The sequence below is a fragment of the Sinocyclocheilus anshuiensis genome, unplaced genomic scaffold (genome assembly GCF_001515605.1).
Source record: "Sinocyclocheilus anshuiensis isolate Anshui unplaced genomic scaffold, SAMN03320099.WGS_v1.1 scaffold222, whole genome shotgun sequence".
In the NCBI taxonomy this organism is placed as follows: Eukaryota; Metazoa; Chordata; class Actinopteri; order Cypriniformes; family Cyprinidae; genus Sinocyclocheilus; species Sinocyclocheilus anshuiensis.
In genome coordinates, this window is record NW_015542408.1 from 2,204,673 (window position 1) to 2,225,796 (window position 21,124).

A 21,124-nucleotide genomic window follows, 5' to 3' on the forward strand; every position below is an offset into this window, starting at 1 on the left:
ATATGATTTATTATCAAAATAATATATATTATTTAAAAAATCATGTATCATTCTAAATAATACAATTAATTATATTATATTATATTATATATTTGTATATTTATTTTGATATACATTTTATTTGCATAAAATAATACTAATAAACTTCAGTACTGCTGCTGGAGGTGGTGATTTTTTTTTTGTTGTTTTTTTTTATTGAACAGCCATGCAATTATATACTTTTATTGGGAAAACAAAAGAGCCCAGCAAGTATAATTTGCCCTTTAAGAAACATGTGTTTCTGTTTAATGCTTACAGTCTTTAACTGCGAGCTGCCACCCCACAGCATCTCATCTCTCGCCCAGCAGAGCACCCTGACTAAGGTTAACCGGCTATATCATCAGCTGAGCCTGTCCTCATTGACACTTCAAAGCTCCTCTGCCACGCTGCAGCTCCGGCCTCAGGCACAACAGGGCTTTTTTATTGGTGAGAAGCCTGTCGAATTGTTCTGACAGACGAGGACAAAAGACTGACTGTGGATTCAGGCTGAAACGGATGTAACGCTGGCACAAAGACGGTCAGGACTTCCCAAATGCATTTTGAACAGTTTATTTGTCTAATGAGACTAGATCCACTAGCTCTGCATGCCATAGTCATAATTCTATGAATATCTGTTACAGCTGATAGCTTGCATATAAAGCTCCCGGTGTTGAGTTCTTGTCTGAACATGCATGACTGAGCTGGGAGGTGGTAAATTAGGCGGTCTGTTCGGTGCCTGAGGTCAACTCAGGGCACCGTTACAGGTGGTTGTGGTGGAACGGAGAACATTACTGAAATGCTTCACATCTCCGCCTTGTCTGTGAGTGACAGCAGAAAAGATTTGCTTACGGCCGGCTGCGCTGCCCCTTACCTCCATCTGTCTGTCTGTTTCTTTCACACAAAAGGATACAGGCATTACAGTTCACTCCTCTATGTGGGTACATTCTCTTTCCTGATTTTTGATGCAGTTTGTCATGGTCTTCAAAACCACAGATGTTTGGTTTACATTCCTCTATTGAAGAACAGCAGGCTGCTTTGCTATTTTCTCTCTCCCTTTTTCGCCCAAAGCCATCCCACTTTTGGAAAGTGTAACAAATAGTTTTTCACAGCTGTAGGGCTTCAAAGGGGTGGAAAAGATAGATCTCTCAGAGATAAACCTGTGAGAAACATTCTTTAAACATTCATCTGAGATCTGTTTTAAAATAGAGGCCATTTACATTTTTTAAAACAGCACACAGTTGGCTGACATTTACGGCAAATGAGAACTATTTTTGAATTTTCTACACAAATCCTCTAGTCAGCATAAACATTACAGATAAGTCTGAAAAGGGGGTAAGATTGGTGAAAAAATAAAAACTGAGCTGCATAACTAGGTGAATCTTACCTCCTGTTAATATTTTTACTGTAACAATATTTTCATGACAATTAAGAACATTGTTTACACAAATATATTGCATTGTGTAATGTTAATACATTGTGTTAACACATATATATGTATGTGTGTGTGTGTGTATATGGATGTATATATATATATATATATACTGTATGATATGCATATAATGTACATTGTGTAAAACATACATAAAATAAAAGCTATAAATAAAAAGTGATATGTTAGGAAGTTGTTGTGATTTTGTTTTTGTAATTGATTTAGATTTTGTTTCAAAAAATTAATGGTAGTCTGTTTCTGCCATGATAAAAAAAAAAGCTTAAAACAAAACAAAAAAATATATATATATATTAGTTTACATCTCACAATTGTTTTTTTTTTGTTTTCACCACATAATAAAAAAATTTAAAAGGTAATTGTGACTTTTTATCTTACAGTGACAACTTTTCTGACTTTGAATTCTGACTTTATATCTCACAATTCTGACTTTTTCTTATTGGGAGAAAAAAGTTTGCATAAATTACAGCAAATAATCTTTGATATATAAATAATTTGCAATATAAATGTATTATCCCTTGCTTTACACTAATGTGAATTATGGGGTAAAGTGTTTAATTGTCATTAAAATATTATCATAGCAAAATTAAATATTAAATAGAAATAAATAGAAAAGTATATTAAAAATATTAATAAAACACAATAACTGATTGAAAATGTATTTATTTATTTATTTAGGGTGAAATGTGACCTGGACATGTTCTTAACAGACTTTAAGAGATTTACTGTGAGATACTTTCCTTCTGAGATTTTATGTGTATATTTAATAATCTAACTGTTATCTAACTGAACCTTAGCAAAACTTTATTTTTTGAATTATTAGAATTATTATTTAAAATTATTTAGAATTATTACAAGAACAATTGCACAAAGAAGTCGAACTCTGTGAAGAGGGCTCTCAAAAGCACAAAAGCTGCTCTCTTCACCTAAAGTAACCACAATAAAGATCAGATGTGGGACATCAGCCATACTATCAAGAGGCCATATGGTTTCAATCACTGCTGCTCACCATTGTATGTCACTGAGGTTTCATAATCACCCCTAGTATTCACACACGTGGTCCTGTTGGTTTTTTAAGCATAGATGGCTGTGATTCTGTCATCGGTGCACTGGAGGGAGGGTTTCTAGAGGGGAGGGAGATGTGGAGAGAGAGAGAGAGAGTTTGTTGGGGACGTTGGAGTGCGTCAGAACGCACTGGCTCCCCTCACTCAAAACTCACTGCATCTCCTTTCCAAGAAAACTCCTCCAGATTTCAGGAAGCCTCTGGATTGCTTTGTTTGGATGTAATATATACATATATATTACTAATTATTATTTTTATTACTGTGATGTATATAAAAGTACCATATTATCACCTTTTGATACTATTACCTTGGTTCCACGATAGATAGATAGATAGATAGATAGATAGATGTTTTGAATTTGGACAATCAAAAACACAGAGGCAGTAACAGTTGACAGAAAGACAAATAGACAGACAGAATACTTTATAAGTCCCGTCAGGGAAGTTACAGATGTTATGCATTTTTTCTGTTATCCATTTATTGAGGGAAACATAACCTGGGGGGTGGCTTTAAAAAGCAAATGTGTTTTTAAATGTGTGGCACAGATGACTACATGAAAGCAAAAGCCTCCCTTTATCCGACAGTGAAACGACAGGAGGTGCATTGCTGTCCATCCGAACAGCTAATTATCGCTTACTGAATGCAAGGTTGTAGTTTTGTGGGACCCCTGGGATTTCCAAAGCCTTTCAGAACATGGTTATACGTGTCACCGCCTTGGTAGTAATTACACTAAAACAACCTTCCTTTACCTCTTTATCTGTCTATCTGTTGGTTCTTCAGTTCAATGCTCTGTCTCTCTCTCAGCCACACACACCCTCTCTGACATTGTTGTTTTGACTGTGATTGTTGGGGTGTGAATGGGAGAGGTTGTCCCAGCTCTGACGTGCAGACCGGGGCTTCCCCCTTCTTCTGACGCAATGCTCTCTTAAGGGTGGACAGACACGCAGGCCAGATGCTAATGGTCAGAGTTTGGAGTCATGAATTACGTCCTGAAATCCATCTAAACAATGAGTAAATAAAGAATCGTAATAGAAATGGTTAATATACAGCCAATTGAGTCTGTATAAACAGGTTTGGACTTATGAATAGCTCTCAAATATAGTCTGTCAGAGTCGTGAGGAAGTGAAGGGTGATGATGTCTATGATGTGAGAACCCTCAGTGCCAGCGGTATGAAGTATGTAGTGAAGTATGTACTGCCTGCTTGAGAAATCTGAGTCGAGTTACTGGGGATTAGCAGCCTATTTGAACTTTGAGTTACAACAGATGTAAAAAGTATTCTGCGTCTTGTGTATTTATTTTATGGAAAGAGCAGGAGGGAGGGTGAAGAAGTGTGAGATTGAAATCAAGGGAAGAAGTTGTTTTTTTTCTTTTAATGTGGAGAACTCATCTTCAGTCTTGTGGCTTTTTCTCCTCTGGTCTTCTAAATGAACGGATTGATAGATTTTCACTCGTTTTGCTTACATCAAATGTGCATTTCCAGGGAGAACCGCAACCCTAATCAAATCTATTAAGGAATGTATGCCTCAAATTTAGCAGAAATTTTATGCTAAAAGATACTGAAAGATATCGATGCTGGTGTTGGTTTTCTCTGGAGATGTATGGAGCGCGTCGTATCCTCAGCGGTATAACCTGTACGCAGGGACCCAAACTCAGACTCAGCCTTTAAACGGGGCGAGAGCAGCGAGCAGACACAGGTAATGACACTTTCATTTCATCCAATCAGTCTACACACTAATATTCTTAAAATGACGACAGAAAGAAATAGTGAGAAAGTCTGTATTGTGAAATACGACAGATGTGCCATGTCGCAATAAAGTACCATATTATTAGTTTGTGGTACCATTACATTGGTTCCACTTAGATAGATAGATAGATAGATAGATAGATAGATAGATAGATAGATAGATAGTGAATGAGAACACAGACTCGGTACTGCTAGAATGTGCCCCGGAGGGTGATTTATTGACCCACACACTGATCACACGTGCTCAGGCAGATAGATAGAAAGATAAATAGGCAGATAGAGAGAGATGGATGAATGGATGGATAAATACAGTAGATGGATGAATAAATTTATATAAATTTGGCATATATATACCATGATAAAAGTACCATGAAAGTACCTTGTTATTACCTTATGATAACATGATAGATAGACAGATAGATAGATAGATAGATAGATGAACATATGGATTGATGGATAAAATGGATAAATAGATGCATATATATATATATATATATATATATATGTAGTATATATATATATATATATATAAAAAAAAATCGGAAGAAGTGTGAGATTGAAATCAAGGGAAGAAGTTGTTTTTTTTCTTTTAATGTGGAGAACTCATCTTCAGTCTTGTGGCTTTTTCTCCTCTGGTCTTCTAAATGAACGGATTGATAGATTTTCACTCGTTTTGCTTACATCAAATGTGCATTTCCAGGGAGAACCGCAACCCTAATCAAATCTATTAAGGAATGTATGCCTCAAATTTAGCAGAAATTTTATGCTAAAAGATACTGAAAGATGAACTTTGCGAGAACTGGATCTGCAGCTGCCAAATATGCGAGCACCTAAATCACCTCTTTCCTCTAAATTGTAGGCATTTGGTAAGGACCGCTGCCAGGTTTTTGCGTGTTGGAATACATCTCCTAATATGATTTCTTTGCGGTGTGTTTATTTACAAAGTCCAGTACTTTAAGAGGAAACAGCATCTTTGAAAATCTAGCAAAATATGTGGTGTTAGTGATTGCCATAAGAAAATGAAACGGAAATGCTGGTTCATATTCGGAAAATATGGTATGCCAGTATAAATTAGTACATCAAATTCGATTGAAACTATGGATTAGCTCAACTCTTCAGTTGGAGTTTTGGTCTGGATCTGAGCCTTGAGGGGTCTTGTTTTGGTCCAGTTCTTGGAGGGTGTGGTCTTGACTCCAACTAAGGTTTTTAGGTGAGCTTGTAGTTATTTTTTATCAATCATTGATTTATGTAGTGAAATGTTTTATCAATTTTCAAATTGAAAATTTGCTCAGCCTCAGGCCATCCAAGATTAGATTTGGTTCTTCTTCAGAAAAGAATTTGGAGAAATTTACCATTGCATCACTTGCTTATCAATGGATCCTCTGCAGTGAATGGGTGCTGTCAGAATGAGAGTCCAAACAACTGATAAAAACATCACAATAATTCACAAGTAATACACATGATTCTAGTCCATCAATTAACATCTTGTGAAGTGAAAAGCTGCATAATGAATAAATCCATCACTAAGACGTTTTTTACTTCCAGTTGTTGCTTCTATCTAAAATACGAGTCCTGTATCCATAATGTAGCTTTCTCCAGTTGTCCCTTCTGAATCAGGAGAGAAATGTGCACAGATCAAGCACTGTTTACAAGTGAAAACATTCCTAACCAAATATATTGGTACATTTTGATGTGAGAGGGCAACAGGGGATGGACTTTTTCACTGGAGGAAGCGTTATTATGGATTAAGCGACTGTTTAAAGTTAATAAAAGCCTTAATTATTATTTTTTTTTTAGAAACATGCAGCTTTTCACTTCACAAGATGTTAATTGATGGACTGGAGTGGTGTGGATTACTTGTGGATTATTGTGATGTTTTTATCAGCTGTTTGGTCTCTCATTCTGACGGCACCCATTCACTGCAGAGGATCCATTGGTGAGCAAGTGATGGAATGCTCAATTTCTCCAAATCTGTTCTGAAGAAGAAACAAATTCATCTAAATGTTGGATGGCAAATGGGTGAACTTTTTCTTTAAGTAAACTATTATTGAATAAACCATCTTTTTAAGATGTATACATCATGTCTTGTGTAATAATTAATGTCTGTGTGTGTCTTATAACCATAGGGAGAGACATTGAAATGGTTTGGGTTGTGCTGTGGTGTGGTGTCACAGCATTTTAGAAATTAACTCTGCTGATTTGCACATGCTGCCATAAAATTGAGCCCTTTTCTGCCAAACCAGAAGTCAAAAGTCCACGCCTGAATGCTGTGTCCACTGCTATTCAGAAAATCATGCTGGACAAGCTTTGATGAATGCCCTGAAGACTGGATGCCTACGTTCATGTTTGCCATCTTTCATATATTTCTTAAAAACATTTATGCTGACAGACAAACAGACAGTGCTGGCATGCAGCTCTCCAGAGGGTGACTATTAATCTGGATGGTGTCAGAATAATAAAAAATGGCATAGTCTTGGATTGGCTCCATTATATGTGACTTATTAGGAATAGTTTACCTCTACTGAGGGTAAGGTCCAGTGAATGGTAATTCGCAATCTGTGCCCACAGAACTTGGCAGAAAACTCCTCAGATTTCCGCAAAATTGGACCAGCCATCATTCATAAATTTCTACATCAACTGTATGTTCATTCACAGTACCAAACTTTTAATACTGCATTTATGAATCGCACGGGTGAATCTCACGATCAGAAGGAAAAGAAAAGAGGAAAATGGCATAAAGAAAAATTAAATCTATTATAGTTGTTGTATTATATTATATTATATTATATTATATTATATTATATTATATTATATAGTATATATTATATATTATATATTACATTAAATTACATTACATTATTGCATTGCATTAATGGGTATTTGAGAAAGGAAGTAACTATAATGAAAACAGTATATAGGCCTAATAGAAAAAGTAAAAATGTAAAATTAAGTCTATTGTAGTTGTTTTATTTTATTTTAGCATTGCATTGCATTAATTAGAATTTGAGGGAAGGAATGTGCTTAACTATAAATGTCATAATTCAAAATAAATAAATAATAATAAGTCTATTGTAGTTTTATTTTATTTTATTTTATTTATTTTATTGTAATGAAAATGTCATAATGAAAAAGTCAATAGGGAAGAAAAGGGGAAAATGGCATAAAAAATTAAGTCTATTGTAGTTTAAGTCTATTTATTTTTATTTTATTTTATTTTATTTTCAAAACATGTTTTGTTTTTATGCTAAATGTAATTTCTTAACCCTGGACATTTTTCATGAGATTCACCAAAAAAAAATAAAAAACTGTGCCCACTCACTCATAGAGGTTGCAAGAAGCCGGCCAATTAGATTGCGATTAGTACTGCTGATATTTGACCATGCAATCTACATCAGACAGTTTGTGGGCATCTCGTCTAATGATGATACTGTGGTTGAGGTTTGCCGTTATCAGTTTGTTTCCCAGACAGAACACCTCTGTAGAGGGACAGTGTTCAAAGCTCTGTTAATATCACTATGCCCAAAGGCCTGATAAGATACTGACAGAAAAGCTCTCTTAGCTGCTTAACGGAAAAGGTTTTCGTTTGATCTATTTTTGCAATATAGCAGACTAAAGGGGGCTGTAAATGAAAGATTGTTTATTAGTCTTTTTATGAGTTTAAATGAACATTTGGGCTTCATTTGTAAGATCTAATCTTTGCCACCCATCTACTTTTCTTGTAACGCAACTACCTTTGAATGGGTTGATTGTTCTTAGTCATAATTCAAATCCACTCAATACCTCTTTGTTGTCTGTAAATCACATTCATGGATCCTTGCTAAAGTGTCCATTTGTCCCTTTTTATTCTGTCATGTCTTATTTGATGCAGTTCCGTCCTTAGTATTTAGTAGCTGTGTCTTTTTGCCTCTTGTCCTGGTATGTCAAGAGGGTTTAAGCAAAGCCCTCTGTGAATGGAAAGTTCCTGGCCCTTGACCTGGGCTTTTTGAAGATGTGGCAGTGGTTGTGAAGCCAAGAGCTGTCTGTGGCGCTGCCTGTCAGTCTCAGACTCATCCAGACCACCCCACACCACCACACGCGGACAGGAAGCCCTCCCTCAAACAGCGGCCTCCTATAGGAACTTCCTGTAGTGGATAATCAGGACTCTGGCCTCGTTCAGAAAAGAAAAAAAACACCTCTGATATGCAAAGTGCTTCCTGTGAACAAGTTTGTGTTTGACAAGGGAAGCAGTTAGTGAATGTTAATGGATGTTTAGACATGCCAAAATGTCTGTTATGAATGATTGCTTCTGGACGACAAGCTTGAATGGGATTGTAGCATATCCTTTGAGTGGTTAGGTTTAAAGCAACGATTCCAGTTCTCTTTATTAATTTCTTTTGACTACTATGTCCCAGCTAACAAAAATATGTTCTAAGAATGTGTTGCTAATGTTCCCATAAAGTTATGAAACATTACTTCTGAATATGATCTGAACAGCCAAAATGTCCAGTTTAAAAAAAAAAGTAAACTTTTTTTATTGGTTATCCCAACATTGCAGGACACATTAAGGGAATGTACCATTTAATCATTTTGCAAACATTATGGGAATGTTTTGAAAAAAGTAGTAATGTTTAATCAAAAATTTGGTTAATATCCAACTTTGAATGAAAATTCTATTAATGTTACTGAAAGAACGTTTGTTCATAGCTTTGAGAGAACCTTGCCAGAACGTTCTCCAGTGTTCTGAGAATGTTTCCTGTTAGCTGGAATGATGAAGCAATACTTGTACAAATGAATGTCTAAACATTATTTTACGGTTTATAGCTGGAATTGTGATTACAGCAGCTCAACAGAAGCAATATCAGACACACAGTCTATTGTAATAGGAAAGCTATATTTATCAGATAAAATAGATTTATACACTTTTGAAGAAAAAAGGGCTTCATGATATTAGGGTGTTATGAAAAATCAGTTATTGCTATACAAAAATGAATACTTTTATTTAGCTAGGATGCGTTAAATTGATTAGAAGTGACATTAAATAAATGTTATTTCAAATAATCCTAAAAATATATCATGGTTTCTACAAAAATAAGCAGCACATGAATGATTTTTTGAAGGATCATGTGACACTGAAGACTGGAGTAATGGCTGCTGAATATTCAGCTTTGCCATCACAGGAATAAATAATGTTTTAAATTATATGTATTTTTCAAAACATTATTTTTTGTAATAATAGTGTAATAAAAGTGTAATAATATTTCTCAATAGTACTGTATTTTTGATCAAATAAATGCAGCCTTGTTGCGCAAGAGAGACTTTATTTCAAAAACACATTTGTTTTTTCAAATAATTAACCAAAACGGGTCATTAATTTCACTGTTGAGCACTGTAAATTCCAATAGCAAATTGGATTTATCTGATATCATGTACTTTCTGAGCAGATAATTGTTTTTATCCTCATATCCCCATATCCTCAGTGGAATTCATTTATATGTGAACATCTGACTGCAGTCAATTATGACAAGGAAGAATGAGAGGTCAAACCTGCTGTTTGAAAACTTTGACTACAGATAGAGCTTAAATGTGATGTGTGTCAGTGTTGAAGTTAGCTTAGCTAACCCTGAAAAGTGAACACATCTCAAAGGTTTCAGAGCCCAGAGGACAGATTAAATCCAAAAAGGGCATGAATGTCTAAATGTCTTTAGAAGAGGCTTCTCTCCTGGCTTGTGTAAGCCACATCTGTGGTACGTCTGCTCATAAGGCATGTTCCTTCTCCTTTTGCTTTAGTGGAGTTCCAAGCTGAGACGCCACAGATGTGCCGCTGCGGTCAAACCCCTGCAGAAACCGCTTTCCTGTAACAGGAGCGAGTTACAGTACAACCACAGGGAAACATTTTTCCCACGAGCTTGCCCTTCCAGCATCAAATATGTGGCTCGTTTGGTAAAAGAGTGACCTGACATTTGCTGGTGCATTACTTATAAGGGTAATCACAACAGTGCGGCTTATCTGGAAATCAGTATGAGAAATAAAATTGGATGTGAACACCAAGAATATCTAAATATTGTCCTGAAAAGATAAGAGTGGGGTTAATAGGACATCTGTTAGTGGTGGTGTTGGATGTTGTGGAGGCTGAAGTTTCATTGCTTATTCTGGCACAATGTGTGACTTTTCCTACCTCTGCTTTATTTAAGGAGGTCATGAAAAAAGCATTTAGCTTCAGATATTTAATACATTCTGGAAGATTTGAGTCGCAAAGGGAACCTGTAGACATCAGTCTTCTTTGTGCACTCCAGATCAAATAAAGCTTGACTTTTCCTTTCCCTCCTATTGCACATGATTATGGCTATTATAGCTGATTATAAAAGTTTTGGTTTTTTTTGTAACTTCTCATGCTTTATTTTATCCCAGCTTAATATGCAGAGACAGCTAAGCCATTTAAGGGGCATTTCCCCAAAAAGTGGCTTTGTCATTTGACCTACAAGATGCATCAGTGTTTTTCTCTATTTGTGAAGTCCTTACAGGACAGTATATTTAACACTTATCTTAATACATGGCTTTTATTTGATTTTACTTCATTATTTTGATGTGAACGCTATTGTTCTAAAGTTTGGGGTCAGTAAGATTTTTTTTTTTTTTTTTTTTTCATTTTGAAAGAAATTAATATTTTTATTCAGAAAGGACATCAAAGTGACAGTTATAATGTTACAAAATATATATTTCAAATAAATGCTGTTCTTTTGAACTCTCTATTTATCAAAGAATTCTGAAAAAAAAATGATTAGAGTTTCCACTAAAATAGTAAGCAACCATTTCAACATAATATTAAAATAAATATTTAAATAGTTTAATCTATTTTATATATATAATATTAAATTACAAAGCATTATATGTAATAATATTTTAAAATATTACAGTTTTGGCTGTATTTTTGATCAAATAAATGATCTTGATGACAGTAAAAAATCTCATTATATATATATATTGCTTTAAAACTGCTAAATAATAAAGATGTAATAATAATGTTACTACTACTACTAATAATAATAATAAATATTAATATTATTATTAAGCTCTCTCAGTTCAAGTCTCTACCTTGAGGCTCTACCTCAAATATGATTAGAGTATGTTTTTTCAAGTGAATATTGTGAATATTTGCACTTTCAAGAAAGTATAAAAAAACATTTGTAGTTTTTAATGTTGCATAAGCGTACAGAGTGTTTGCTAACAGATGAGTGAGTTTGTGTACAGGCAGCAGTGTAATCTTAAATTGCTGTGCTGGAAAGAAATGCCTCACCGTTTGCAAAAACAGCCGTAATGAGTGCTGTTTCCACATGATACGGCATGATTGCATTTTGGTGGTGTTTGTAAACGGAGCTGGAAACCATTGGCAACAACAACACGGTACAATTCATGTAGTGCCTAACAATATCAGTATTGTGCCTGTGGGTCAGTTTTGATATTGTATCTCTGTATCAGTGTTTTAGTGTGGACACAGTTGGGGTGGCACTGAGAGTGGACATGCGTTCCGGCCGGTGCCTTTTCGGATAGTCAGACGAGCATGTGTCCTCTCCCGGGGAGAGACAAATAAGCAAGACTGTAAAAACAGGCTGCCCGTGCAGCCACAGCTGCTCTGACCACTTCCTGTTGCAGAGGTCAAAGGTCACGGTGTGCGGTGTGCGGTGCACTGCCCGGGCAGCATGCAGGGTCGCTCAGAGGGGAAGATGTGTGGGTAGAGACAGCAAAGATGGAAAAACTGAAGAAAAAGCAAAGCGCATGATGATTGAGCCTTTGTGTTCGGCGCTGGAGTGCAGGAAGTAAAAATTGCCAGGCTATTAAGTAAAACAAGAGGGAGTTTTATGTCATTGTGTGTTTTTACGGAGTTCGATATCAAAAGAATTCCTTCACTGAGAATCATTATCTCTTGATCTCTCTCGCTTTCGGTCATCTCTCTGTCACACATTCACTCTTTCTTTATTTGTGTAACTTGATAGTGTGTTTCATTATGCATTCAATCTCAAGTATGCAGAGGCACGATATTGATGGATGAATAATTATGTTGTATAATCTCCAAAACCACAATTACCATTTCTGTGCCTTCTTAAAGTATATAGTAGGTTACCTGCAAATAAAAATTGTCATCATTTACTCACCCTCATGTTGTTCCAAACTCTAATGACAGTTCATAGTGTCTGTTGAGCTCCAAAAAGGACAAAAACAAATATTTCGATAGTCCACTTTAGACATTCTACTAACTATAAGTAACTTTGTAACTACATGTCAACTACATGTCAACTAATTCTCATTAATTTGCAACTACATGTCTACTAATTCTCAGAGTAGACTGTTAGGGTAGGTTTAGGGTTAGAAGAATAAGTTGACACAGAAAGTGTTAGAAGATATTAAGCAGACAGTCTACTAATACTCTACCAACTGCTAGTTGACATGTCGTTGCAAAGTTACTTACTGTTAATAGAATGTCTAAAGTGGACTATCGAAATAAAGTGTTACCCAAAACAGTATAAAAGTAGCTTATATTAAGTCTTCTGAAGTCATATGATAGCTTTGAATGAAAAACAGACTGAAATATAAATTGTTTTTACAAAAAAATCTTCCCATCTGAATACAAACATTACAGAGCTACAGTGGAAGGGAAGATTGTCTGTGAAAAAAAGTGACCGAGGCAGCATTTCTGCGAAATGGTTTTATATTGCTTCTTGTACATTTTGCGACACTTTCAAAGTGAAATGTCCAGTGAGTGGCACTAAAAGTGTGTTAAGTTTTATCCAAAATGGGTGAACAGCAATCTTGCAACGTTTTATTATGTTAGTTGTTGAAATTAAATGTCCAGGGAGTGCCAATAAAAGGTTAATGTTCTATCGAGTTTGAAAATAACATACTACCTACAATAAATCTAACCGAGCGTTAACAACAGTAAATATGGGGATGAAAAACACATTTGCTTAAGCAAACTTTATTGTAGCTTGCTTTTTCAAGTCTTTGAGCTCTTTCATCATGACTTGTATTTCACAGATGCTCAAGTGCTCCACATCACAAGTGCAGTGCTGTACCAGGTGCGCTAATGAGCAAGTTTACTATGTCAGAACAAGCCGCACATATGGAGCTGATTATGTGATGCAAACGACAAAATGTATTAGTTTACAAATCATGCACTGTGGTAAAAATATCTGCATTTATAATTTGTGTGAAAATGAATAAAAGTTGTTAGTGTTTTACTGCCACTAGTGGTAATTTCAGTTGGATACTGCAGTGAAATGTACAGTGGGTACGGAAAGTATTCAGACCCCCTTAAATTTTTCACTCTTTGTTATATTGCAGCCATTTGCTAAATATGTTTTTGGAATTTTGCAAAAATGTTGGTACAGTAGAGGCATGTTTTTTTCCAATGAGCCTGGGTTGGAAAAACTGCTTCTGTGAGGTCTGATTCTCACACAAAGCCTGTAAGTGGTGAAGAAGACATGAAATATAGCACACAAGTTAGTTGAAAAAGTCCTCTTTTAGACTGTTACTAGAGGCTGTAGTTGTTGTGACTTTTCCATTAAGCCAAAAGGTGGTTTGGTGGAGAGATTCCAAGCATGTGAGGACAATCAGAAGCTGAAGTCATTTCTGAAAACATGAGGCAGCTAGTTTTGCATGTCACCTACTGCATCTCTCACAACATAAGAATAAGAACCGTCCATCCTCTGTTAGTAGCCTTTACATGTGGTAATCATTGACGTTTTGCTCTATGACTCTGTGTAAACATATCAGTATTAATCAGTAGACCGGGTGGGAGAAGAGGCCTCATGGTTTCTAAATGGGTGGGGGACATCGTCTTGGCACTAGCTGCAGTATTACAGTTCACGTAAGAACCCTTAAGACCCTGAATTGAGGAATATCTGAGGTGACATGAATATATAAGAGTTTCCATGAAACAGGCCAAAACTGAAGGTGATCATATACAGCAGCACTCATACAGAGTTTGGAAAGTTATTATTGAACACTAGTTTGTAATACCAAAAAAGTTTGGGGTCAGCTGGTGTTTTTTTTTTTTTTCTATTTCAAATAAATGATGTTCTTTTGAATCTTCTATTCATCAAAGAATCCTGAAAAAATTTATAGCACAAAAATATTTCCACTAACATATTAGGCAGCACAACTGTTTACAATATTACAGTTTATATAATACAATATTAATAATCAAAATAAATGTTTCTTGACCAGCAAATCAGCATATTAGAATGATTTTTGAAGGATCATGTGACACTGAAGACATCACAGGAATAAATTACATTTTTAAATACATAAAGAAAACACTTTTTATTTGTATACATATTTCACAATATTACTGTTTTACTGTATTTTTAATCAAATACATGAAAATAAATTTGATCAGCCTTGGTAGATATCAGTTACCTTTGTCACAGGCAGTTTAACAGAGTGAATATCATGATTTATGAACAAACTTCAACGACAAAGACATGAAGAAGATATCCATCCGTGTGCATAATGTAAGATCCATATGATTATTAACATATGGGGATACTGTAGCTAGGTTTTGTTATAGTTAAATACATTTTAAATGAGTTAAATTAGTTTCTTCCTCATTAAATGGCTCCCTAGATATTTGACCATTTCTGCAGTCCGTTCTGCTCTATTGTTTTAGGTTTACTGGAGAAAGTCCAGGAAGTGATATCATAGGATTCTGGAGCCTGTTACACATGTGTATATTCATGTACTCAATAATTTCAGACACATTTATCAACACATGAGTGCCATAGGACATGGTTGAATGTGCAGTTGGACAAGTTTTTATGTCCATATAGTGAATCTCTTGGGAGGTTCAACGATTGTGTGTAGGAAGGCTGATATTCTTTGAACGTTTCTCCATAACGCTACATTCATCTGATATAATTTCTGTCCTGGGAGAAGCAATTACAGCCTTTATTGAGGGAACGATCGGAAAGGACTGTTTTCAGCAGTGCTGAGGAACAAAGAGATGATTGTATCTTTATACCAGATACCCTACATTGGATTAGGTCACTTTTCTGACAGATAATTAGAGAATAGTGTGTGTGTGTGTGTGTGTGTGTGTGTGTCAGAGAGGTAGGGACAGAAACAGAGAGACAGTGACTTACAAATATAATTTATACACCCTTGAATGGCTCTGAATATAGTAATAAGGTCTCAAAGGTTTCAGAAGGTTTTAGTGATAATTTATAAGGTCTTTTGCATTGACTTTTATGCATTTGGCAGATAAAAAGATTCAAAGTGGCATACATTGCATTTAAGGTACTGTATACATTTTACCAGTTCATGTATTCCCTGAGAATCAAACCCATGACCTTGATGTTGCTAGCACCATGCCGTACTGTTTGAGCTACAGCATTCCTGCATTACTCAAAAAACTTAACAGAAAACAGTGTAAGATTACAGATTATTGGTACTTAAGGGAGTCATTTTGCCATTCATGATCATGTGATGCGAATTTATTCATTAAAAAACTTACGTTGTCCTTCTTTTTTATGCTTTTTATGCAAACATCACACAGTAACCAATTTGAATAACATTTCTAACATTGCTTATCATCATGTGCACACATTCTAACATCTCAGAAAATGTTTTAAGATGCTGAGACTGCAGAGTGGGTCCATTATTTAGCTTTATCTTCTTCAAGACTTCTTCTAAGTCTTATATTTCAACACTTTTGAGTGTTCCTTGAGAGTTTTTGGACCTAAGAAGGTGCACAGGGTAACATTACTTTCTTACTCTGAGATGTGCTTCTGTTTTAGCATATTTCATTTATTTTGTCATGTTTTTAATCTTAGACGATTATGCAGATGATTTTTTAAGCCATGACGTTTCTGCATGACTACATTTTCATTTCACTCTTAGTAAACCCATTTATTGCAGTCACTTATGACTATAAAGTCATTTATTTTTGGAAAACAGAAATTATGTAATGGAAAAACATGAAAACATCCTCATCACATGGATTAATATTACTTTTTGTATTTTAGAATCAGCTCTCATTGGTTCAAAGAGAGGCTACACACACCGGGATACGTGTAAAGCTGCCACATGCACTTTGTTTTGTCCGCTTTTCCTGTCTTCTCTCATATTTTCCATTCTTTTTGGAGCTGAAACATGTTGAGAGTCTCTGTAAAGTCATGAGCTGCATGAGTGTTCGATGAAAGCCAGCCTGAAATGAAAATTCTGCATGACAAATCCGCTAAGAATGTGGATCATTCACGGCTGGCTGTAGCGGCCTGGAAATACTGTGGTCTGGTTCACTCCAATCAACAGCTGAAAAACAAATACTGGTGGGCTGGAGCAGCCTGACAACTTTGCAAAATCTTTAAACCTAGAAGGCTGCTTGCATAAACAGCTAACATTACATGCGGTATTGTTATGTGGGCTACGTATTGAGTAAAGGATTGCCCACCGCTTAACACCATAAATGAGATACAGGTCACTGAAATCAAAACCTTGTTGCGTTACAATTGTGGATGGAAGCAGATTTTACTGGACATAGCTGTGGAAGTTATTAGCTGTAATAAAAGACAATGGGAAATCATTTGGTGAGCATTTTTAATGTATTACCTGTTGAAATAGTAATTTTGACTGGGAAATATTGAAAGGACCATGCCATTTTATTAAAGATAGCCAATAGGCTTTTATGATTAGCTACTTCCTAGTCATTTACGGGTGATATTTTAGGAGGAGGGACTTTCTTATTGTACAGAGCATTTGATTGGATAAAAATATGTGAGTTTGATATGAGTCATGAGTATTTATGATCTGTTTTTCCTACTAAAAGTTAATGTTGTCAATGTTTAGGAGCACACTAGCATATAGATGAACTCAAAGGTAACAGATATGGACTAAAAGCTGCAAAACTCTCTTTTAGTTCTTTGAAAGGTGATTCTGATTTGTATTTGTTGGTCAAAACACAGCATTTTCTTTTGTAATTCATTATAAACATCCTTTCGTTTAGCCATCACGGATTATATCATGATGTCATTACTCTGATCTAGCACCATCTGTGTTTAATATTAAAGACCAAAACATGAAATTGTGCTGGCAATATGTGCGAGCATCCCGAGCAGCTGTGGAGGCAGGAAATCCACTGTAGGTCACTGATGAACCATGTGCAATCAAAGCAGGAGTCAGGTGGTTATGGTCAAGAGCGTTCCATATGGAAGACGTCGTGGGAGAATTAAGTGGTTTTTCCATGAGAAGCCATTTGTTGGCAAGCTTCCTTCTATTACATAATGCATTTGCAAAAGGAATGGGTCATCTGTTGGTTACTTCTTGGCAGTGGCCTTTTAGAGTCAACTGTCAAAAATAAAGTAGGATAATATGCATATAGACCAATTTGTAGTGCTCTGAAGAATATCAAGATGTACAGCTGTTATCAGTGAATGAGAACTCTTTAGTATTTATCATTCTGAATATATAAGACAAGATGTGATGTTGAAGATATTTTTAATGCATTATTATTTTTGATTTATTTAAAGGATAATTTAACAAACTTATTAATGTGTTCTTCTTTTATTTATTTTCATATATTTCACTATTAATTAAAAAATGTATGTAATATATAATATTGATTTTATATCACTATATTTTTTATTAAACGAAGAGATGGAAAAAATGTCCTGTTGCTTGTTACTTGTTGCAGTCATGGCTGATTTGGAGCGAAAGCAGTAGGGAAAAAAAACACAAAAAAAAGCATTAATGGAGGGTAATAATACTGTCTATTAAAATAGTTGATGTCATCTCAAAAATATTTGATTGTCATTTCTGATAAGCCGAGAAACCAAAACTTTTGCATGGGGCCACATTTGTTGGAATCCATACTGAGTTTAATCCTAATGAGAATCAATGATATTCATTGTCTTTTTGGCAGCTGCACACATGGTTGTCTGGTTTAACATGATTCAGATGCATTGGAGATCACGTTTAGGAGGCCTCTGAGAAGAAATCTGTGGGCTTATTCTGAAGAAACACAGCACGAGTCAAATGTGCATCGATGGCAATCTTTATTACAACAGTGTGAGGCAGGCACGTGCACAGGTAGGGCTCAACCTGTGCAGAGCACATGCCCTTTTTGCCCTTACACTCCGAAGTGCCCTTTTTTTGGTGATGGTGTTTTTTTTTCCTTCAATAAATCAATGATATTGGTCACCTTTTACATCTGTCTGTGTGCTTTACAAATATTTAGCTAATGAAAGGTATTAAAACATCCAGCTGCTGCTGATCACAGCGTGAGTATAAGTAGGCAGCGCATATTCAGCTTTTCGCTTCGGAGCCGAGCGATTGCTCCTGACCTAAGTCTACAGTAGTGAAAACTACAGTCAAGCACGCTCTTCGTGGGCTCTCGTGCTGGTGGTACGGCGCTTCAGCGGCTTAAGGGGGGGGTGCCCTTTTTCAGTTTCAGCACATGCCCCTCAAAAGGTCTGTGCACGGCCCTGGTGTGAGGTGTAACTTAAGCTTAATTCATGAGCGAACAACTGCAAAAGAGAAGACAAACCGCATCTGCATTATACAGTACACAGCTGACAATCACGTAGTTTGTTGTTCTTACTAGTAGACTGAAACAAAACAGGGACGGAAACTAAGATAAGTGATGCATCCAGCTTACTCTCAGTGTAGTCAGCATGAAACCCAGCAGATGTTTGAATTCCCAGTGCATGCAGCAGAGAGATCATAGCGGCCTGATTCCAGAGCTTGTTGATGTTGGTGTGAGAGACAGGGCTCGCGAAGAGAATATTTATTTCCAGATTTCTGCTAATTTATGAGGCCAGGGGACATAAGGACTTCTCAGACTGATGGAGAATCACTGTAAATCTAACAGAGATTCTAGTTTGAGCACACATAAGGGGAATAAGCTCTCTAAATTTGCTAACTTTGGAGGGCTCCATTAGTTCATGTTTTTAAAACTGAACAGCTGTGTGTCTCAGTGGTGTCATTTTTTGTATTTCATTTGATAAAGTTCTTTCAAGGTCAAATGAGTGCTAATTTGGTATGAAAACCATTTTGTATTGTAATTGTAAATTGTAAACTGGAAAATAATTGTAGTAACATTGGACTTTTCAACAGGGCAGACTGGTTTATGGTGCTTTGTTATAAAATCTACCATATCCAATTGCCATGCTAAATTCAATTAGCATTGACCGACCATACAAGTATGCTAACTATATGTTCATTTCTTTTTACAGAAACTGGTGTGCGTATGTGGTGACCAAGTCTGTGAGCTGTGTGGTGGAAGATGGAGTGGAGACTTACGTGAAGCCTGACTATCAGCCATGTTCCTGGGGCATTCAGTGCGCCCGTGTTGTAGTGTAAGTGTTTCCCTTTGTTTTCTCTATCTAAAATGTTAAATCTTTGTTTTATTTGTCATACCTTCCATAAATTATACAACGGTTATCAGTATATTCAGTATACAGTAGATTTATTGAATAAAAAGTGTTGTGTGCCTGTCAGAGCATCAGGCCCAACAGATGTATTTTATCAAACAATTAGTAATCTGCTCCATTTTATGTTGCTTCATAAAAGGCTATAGAACTGCTGGAAAATTTATGTTAGCTATGTTTTGGACCATGGTAGCTGGTCCAAAATAATATTCAATGCTTCAAGCTGGTACACCATTTTGGTCCAGCAACAAACCAGCTACCTAAAGCAGTATTTCTCTGTAATAGGTGGCTAAGACCAGCTAATTACCAGCCTGGGCTGCTTAGAAGCCAGCTAACACAGTCAAAGCATAATAGTGGCGAAATTGTTGTCTCTATGGGTCAGTTGCAACATAGAGGGACACTAAGTTACAGCATTGGTGTCAGTATTTGTTTATTTTTTGCTCCTTATTAATTTCAAATACAGTTTCTAAATGTTATGTAAAATACTTATAAGTATCGTATTTCAGTGGAAACCGTAAGTTACAGAAGGCAAAATTAACCTTACCAGGATTAACAGAAATTCAGAGCACTTCTGCTTACAAATTTGAAGGCTGCTACTGGATGACTGAAGGTAAGCGTCATATTATATGACTATGCATTATTTTACAGCGCCTACTAGTTACAATCTGCCTAAAGAACAAATGGTGCAACCAAATTACGTACAGAGCTTACAAACACTATCTTAGTAGTCACTAAGTCGCTAATGTGGATTTTGTGTTCCAATTTAAGAACTTACGAACGACTGGTGCAACCCAACCGTAATGTTTACACAAACAGTATGAATGATGTAACTTGTAATAGGCAGCAAAATCTGTTTTTGCTTGTGGCATGAAACAGGCCCCAAAGTTGTGTACCATTTGCTGTATGTTATTTAGCTTAATGCTAGTTGTATATTACTTTACCATGTCACCTAAGCACATCCATATTATGTATCTGTTTGTTGATATAAACATGCACCTATCACCCTTCAAATCAGTCAGAGCATTTGAGGTAAAAGCAAGTCTGTTTTTCTGGCCTTTATTTAGTGCACTCTAAATAAGGGGAACCATTATGTACTACACCAACTAACTTCAGCCAGAAAACAGATGTTGAAAGCTATCATAACATTCATAGACACTAGAACATATACCACATCACATTTTACTGGAATTATGAGTCATTAAAGTCTAAGACATACTAAAAACATTGTGTTTACAAAGTAAACCTAATGTCAACAAATGGAGATAAACAGAATGTAGATTGAGGATGCCAGGATTAGTAAGTGTGTGCAATTGTAAGGTGGTTTTCAGTTGCTGGAAACGTACTGAACTCCAGCTGGAAAAGCTTAATCCAACTCCTTTAGATTCAGCACACACACACACACACACACCACTATGTATGGAATGAGGTGGCATGCCATTCCAAGCTCTACAACCA

The 21,124-nt window shown here is 35.9% G+C and overlaps 1 protein-coding gene across 3 annotated transcripts in view; it reads left to right on the plus strand.

Annotated features, from left to right (window-relative positions):
- The first annotated feature begins 4,099 nt into the window (after nt 1-4,099).
- LOC107693157 (EMILIN-1-like) overlaps nt 4,100-21,124 on the plus strand; it is a 29,234-nt gene continuing 12,209 nt past the window's right edge. For all 3 annotated transcript variants that reach the window (XR_001634714.1, XM_016492437.1, XM_016492438.1), the window contains exons 1-2: nt 4,100-4,224; nt 19,475-19,597. Coding sequence is in view for 2 of the 3 variants with exons in the window: in XM_016492437.1 (XP_016347923.1) it covers nt 4,100-4,224; nt 19,475-19,597 (248 nt within the window). In the remaining variant the exon portion in view is untranslated. The remainder of the gene's footprint in view (nt 4,225-19,474; nt 19,598-21,124) is intronic.